Source organism: Pectinophora gossypiella, chromosome 3 (assembly GCF_024362695.1).
Source record: "Pectinophora gossypiella chromosome 3, ilPecGoss1.1, whole genome shotgun sequence".
Taxonomy (NCBI): Eukaryota; Metazoa; Arthropoda; class Insecta; order Lepidoptera; family Gelechiidae; genus Pectinophora; species Pectinophora gossypiella.
The window spans coordinates 12,570,428-12,576,193 of record NC_065406.1 but is presented as its reverse complement, the minus strand read 5'-3'; the positions used below and the strand labels follow the sequence as shown (position 1 = coordinate 12,576,193).

General features: G+C 36.7%; 2 protein-coding genes across 2 annotated transcripts; both read left to right on the top strand.

Moving 5' to 3' along the window:
• Positions 1 to 746: 746 nt before the first annotated feature.
• LOC126382078 (small G protein signaling modulator 3 homolog) lies at positions 747 to 3,422 on the top strand. Its single transcript, XM_050031801.1, has one exon. It carries the CDS (start codon positions 874 to 876, stop codon positions 3,262 to 3,264), a length of 2,391 nt encoding a protein of 796 aa, XP_049887758.1. The 5' UTR covers positions 747 to 873; the 3' UTR covers positions 3,265 to 3,422.
• Positions 3,423 to 4,210: 788 nt separating this feature from the next.
• LOC126382169 (60S acidic ribosomal protein P1) lies at positions 4,211 to 5,465 on the top strand. Its single transcript, XM_050031951.1, has 3 exons — positions 4,211 to 4,388; positions 4,602 to 4,854; positions 5,360 to 5,465. The coding sequence occupies exons 1-3, from the start codon at positions 4,317 to 4,319 to the stop codon at positions 5,371 to 5,373; spliced, it is 339 nt and encodes a 112-aa protein (XP_049887908.1). The 5' UTR covers positions 4,211 to 4,316; the 3' UTR covers positions 5,374 to 5,465.
• The last annotated feature ends 301 nt before the right edge of the window (positions 5,466 to 5,766 follow it).

The following is a 5,766-nucleotide window of genomic DNA, read 5'->3' as shown; positions in this document are numbered from 1 at the left end:
TTATTTGGGTTATTTCATTTGTGTTATTTCTATTGGCAACACTAGTTCGTTATTGATTTTGTAAGGTATTGAAAAAGGCTTTTCGGCGGGAGACGGAAACGGGACAGTTGCTTTCTTCATTGAGTAATCTAAATAATTAATACGAAGTGGTGTTTTGTGGTTAATGATCGCATTAAGTTAGTCGGAAGACATTCGCGAGTGTTATTATATTGGAGTATTCAATGAACAAAGTGTATCTGCCTATTTTCGCTTCGTGCCGGGAAGCCGCTTCATAACTCAAAAGTTTATGCGGACTTTTGAGTTAATTCGTTTGGGGTTCGGAGTAGGAGTCTACTCCGAGGGTGGGGGCTTAGGTTTCATCATCATCACCTTTCATCATTTCATTAATCATCAAGAAAAAAAATACGTCAGACATGGCTGTATGGGCATAGTTCCCTTTGCCTTACCCTTCGGGGAAAACCAAAACAAAAAAAAATTGATTTTGTATTTTTTTTTTTTTGTATTATTTACCGGTTTTATTTTTAGGTTTTCGGTTATTTCTTGATAACATACTTAAACACAAATATCATTATGTTAGTCACGTTTATATACAAGTACAAGTTTGCCTCAGTATTCATATTTTATATTTGTTGAATGTTCCCATTCAAATAAAACTTTTAATACTAGTAAAAATCAATACTCAACGATGACGTCAATGTGACGTTAACGGCACTTGCGCAACACGGTCGGGCACCTCTAATGTAATTTGACGTTTCTGTTCTACTCGGTTGCATTGACCTTTATTTATTTTGACGTATACACACATTAGATACATGCAGAAAACGTAAAGAGAAAGTGTTTTAATTCACATTGGAAATCGCATGAAAAGAAAAAATGGACTTGGCAAAGTCTTTATTTAGTTCACGCGATCATGTCGGCTACGTGGGACGTGAAGATCATGAACGTAAAATCAGTGCAGCATTAGCTGATGACGATCCAGAAGACATTATCGACGCGATTCGAGGATTAAATATTGCTGATGAACTTCTACCTGCTCCTGGGGGCCCATTTTCAGCGCTCACTCCCAGCATGGTGCCACAGGACATTATGGCAAAGTTGGCTCAGCCAGAATCTGAAGGCCACGGCGGAGGGCTCCCTGACTATAGGTTTGACGAATTTGGTTTTTGTGTAGATGAAGAAGATGGACCAGAACAAAGCTCCAACAAACTTTTGGCAAACGCTTTTGTTGAAGATGACCAACACCGATTGCAATGGGAATTTTACAGCAAAGAAATAAGTTTTACTGAGACTGAAGGAAAACTTGAAAAGACAGATAAACTGCAAAAGATGGTGAAAGATGGTGTTCCACATTCACTGCGTCCACAAGTATGGATGAATCTTTGTGGTGCCAACAAGAAAAGGGCAACAACAGAGTTTACATATCATGAAATTGTCAGGGCTTCAAGTGATGACGGTTTAGTGACAAGTAAACAAATTGAAAAAGATTTAGTCCAAATATTACCTAATAATGTTTGTTTTTCACATCCAACAAGTACTGGTGTTCCAAGATTACGACGCATTTTGAGAGCCCTTGCATGGTTGTATCCTGACATAGGCTATTGTCAGGGAACTGGTATGATTGCAGCTTCCCTTTTGCTGTTGATGGAAGAAGAAGATGCATTTTGGATAATGTGCACTACTGTTGAAGATCTTCTGCCTGCTTCTTACTACTCATCAACACTTATTGGTATACAAGCGGACCAAAAAGTTTTGAGAAGTCTAATTTCTACTTACTTACCAGGTATTGACCAAGTTCTAAATGCCCACGACATAGAACTCTCGCTGATAACAATGCATTGGTTCCTTACATTATATGCAAATGTTGTCCACATGAAAATATTACTAAGGATTTGGGATCTCTTCTTTTTGGATGGATCCATAGTACTTTTTAAAGTAACATTAGCTATGCTAAAAATTAAAGAAAACCGGTTTACTGAAATATCAAACTCTGCACAAATTTTCAACACCTTGTCAGATATTCCTGGCGAAATTGATGATGTAGACCAGTTAATTAAGACAATTGATGATGTTTGTGGTGATACTTTGAGTCCTACATTGATTGAAACCCACAGAAGACGACATCTAGCGTACTTAATGGCTGACCATGGAGCACTGGTTGGAAACCCTGGCGCAGTACCTAACCTTCCAAAGCAACAGTTACAAAGGCGGCAAATAAAAAGGAGCAAATCAGTTTTACAAACAATACTATTTGGAGAAGATGGCAGCAATGATGACACTATATCAAAAAATGTGAAACAAACTGAAATACTTGTTGACCTGAGAGAGGCAATATTACAAGTCGCTCGACATTTTCTCGCCCTTGAAGCACAGTTAGCATCTGAAGTGCAACTAACTGCTGATTACACTATGCAGAGTCATGCCGCAGACCGAGACAGATATGTTAATGTGTCACGAAGTAAGCGGCGGCGAGCCAAAGCACTGTTAGACTTTGAACGAAGAGATGGTGGTGAACTGGGTTTCAGGAAAAATGATGTAATTGAAGTAATCAGTTCCAGGGATGAGCATTGTTGGATAGGAGAATTAAATGGCCTAAGAGGCTGGTTTCCAGCAAGGTTTGTAAAATTGTTAGATGAAAAAGGGGTGAAGTATAGTAGAGCAGGCGATGATTCAGTTACTGAAAAGATTGCACATTTAGTAAGAGGAGTACTAGCTCCTGCCTTTAAAAGGGTTTTATTACATGGAATCAAAAGGCCTAGCTTTTTAGATGGTCCTTGCCATCCATGGTTATTTATTGAAGAAGCATCATCTCGGGAAGTGGAAAAAGACTTTAATTCTGTGTATAGTCGCCTTGTGCTATGTAAAACATATCGTTTGGATGAAGATGGAAAAGTCTTAACACCAGAAGAATTGTTGTACAGATGTGTCCAAGCCATCAATCTATCACATGATAATGCTCATGCACAGATGGATGTGAAATTGCGCACTTTAATTTGCATGGGATTAAACGAAGAAGCTTTGCATTTATGGTTAGAAGTTCTGTGTTCTTGTGTAGATGTTGTTCAAAAATGGTATCATCCATGGTCTTTTATAAATTCTCCTGGTTGGGTTCAAATTAAATGCGAGCTCAGGATACTTTCACAATTTGGATTTAATTTGAATCCAGATTGGGAACTACCCTTAAAAAAAGATACGCAAAATCAGCCTCTGAAAGAAGGTGTTAGAGATATGCTAGTAAAACATCACTTGTTTTCATGGGATTTGTAAACCCCTTTTGTGCAATATCAAATTGTAAATATTTTGAATATCGATGTAAATGTTTAATTACACTGCACTGCATAATTTGTCTAAACTATTTATATCACTTTTATGTCAATACTAAAATGTAAATCTTCTTGCCTAAAATATATTATTTACAACTGCAACTTATTTTATTATTGTTAAACATCAAAAATAAATAATTCCTTCGACCATCCCCGTATAAGTAATTGGAATTCGGACACAAAAATACCTACTATGCTTTAAAAGCCTAATAAAATTAACCACTAAACCTCATAAGACACAGTCTCACCATGACTATATTGACTAGCTAATAAAAACTACTCTAACTTTTAACACATGATATAGGATCATGTAACCCTGTCGGGTTAGACAGAGGTGTACAGTATATTAATTTTATAAATCAAATTATTTATGTTTCATTTTGTTGTCTTCCGAATCTGTTACTAATACTAGGTTAAACTTTCTGCTGCTAACATAATATGGACTAGTTTCTGAAATAAATATTTTGAATTTGAATTTACTCTTAAAAAAATATGACTTTGTTCGTGTGGATTTCGGTAGCGATAACTAAGTCCGCCTCGAAAATTACCTATATTTCAGTTTCTTAGTTACAATCTATTCGCGTGTCAATTTTTTTATAATCAGTTAAAGCCTGAAAACAACTGAAAGGGCAAGAGGCTTGTCAAAACAAGGTAACATTCGCAATTATAAAATTATACTTCCTCCAAGATAAAATGAGTATGAAGTTTAAAAATCAATATGAAGTAAAAATAAAATTAATGTATTAGTAATCCGTGTTTCAGTTTATCTAAATGTGATTTAATTACTTGTTACAGCTTTAAACGTGCTCAATACAAAAACCGGTATTTACCGTTGAGCATTCTTTTTAATTGGCAACATTTTGAGAAATGCCAAATTGACGTACCTTCGTGTTTGACAGGTTCTTTCTTTTGCCTTCTCTTCATTTTGCGAAGTCAAAAGTGCTTGTTCTCTTTGAGCTAAGGCCTGTAGGCGACTTGCACGAAATTTATTAAAAAATGGCATCCAAGGCTGAATTAGCTTGTGTTTACGCTGCTCTCATCCTGGTAGATGATGAGGTCGCTGTTACTGTAAGTATTTACCCAAAAACTTTGTTATTGGTTAGGTTATATTTCGGTGCGGCTATATCCACTTTAATCTTATGATTTTCTTTAATTAATGTAGATCAAAGCTTAAAGCTCTCCCTTATAGATACAATACTATTGGTGTGTGGTGATATTTCAGTGATAAAATGACATTTAAAGTGGCGCGTAGATAACCCCAAAATGTGTATTGTGTTGTAGGGCGAGAAGATCTCTACCATCCTCAAGGCGGCCGCCGTCGACGTCGAGCCATACTGGCCCGGTCTGTTCGCTAAGGCCCTGGAAGGCGTGAACGTCCGCGAGCTGATCACCAACATCGGATCAGGCGTGGGTGCTGCGCCGGCTGCAGCCGCTCCGGCCGCGGGCGCCGCCGCCGCCGCTCCGGCCGCCGAGGCTAAGGAAGAGAAGAAGAAGGAGGAGGAACCTGAAGAGTCTGATGACGACATGGGCTTCGGTAAGTTCTAATGTTATTAACTTTATATGACCATGTTAGAACATAGAGCAGCAGCTTGGCATTTACGTTAACCAACAAATACACTTAAACGTAATGCCCATTAATACCAAAAGCAAATCTAATGCTGCTGAACTCCACCATAAGTTCTATTTTATTACCATGCTACATGTGGTACTTATTTACCTCTGCACATGGGGGTGTTAAAAAGGCCACATCCAAGCGATTCATTTAAAAATCAATATTGCAATTTGACATTTGCACATTTTAAAGTAAGTGTGCAATGCCAAAAAGCAATATGATTTGCTTTGATGTGCCCTCTCTGTTATTTTTACACAACTTTTTAATTCAAAAACTGTTATACCCAATCACATTCAATGATGTTTAGCATGTATTAGCTTCAGAAAATGAATGATCGAAAGCATTTACCACTGAGAATATTCTTCGAGACTAAAAATTGTTAGTTGTAAAATACAACATAAACTAATTGTATTTTTTTTTGTTTCAGGTCTCTTTGACTAAAAAGCTTAGCCTAAAGCTGAATTCCACTGAGCTTTATGAAGCTTATTTAGTTTTAAGAAAAGTAACTTTATAATAAAGTTAAGAAAACCGAATATTTCTTTTAATTAACACCTAGTCAGGTATATTTATTTCCACACTTCTACTTATAGCATTGTTTCAAACATTGATGTATAAATGTTACTAGTAAGTTTCAAGTGACACAACATAATAGTAATGTAATTCAATTTGCCCATAAATTCTCATTAATATAGATCAGAACAAAGGGGCAGTGGGTGATTTTGCATAAATCATTGTATTATTTCCAAACTTCATAAATGGACAAGTGATTAGGCTGTGTGCTAAATTGCTGTGTCAGTGATGCTCAATTTCTTTTGTGAGTGTGCACAAGATCTT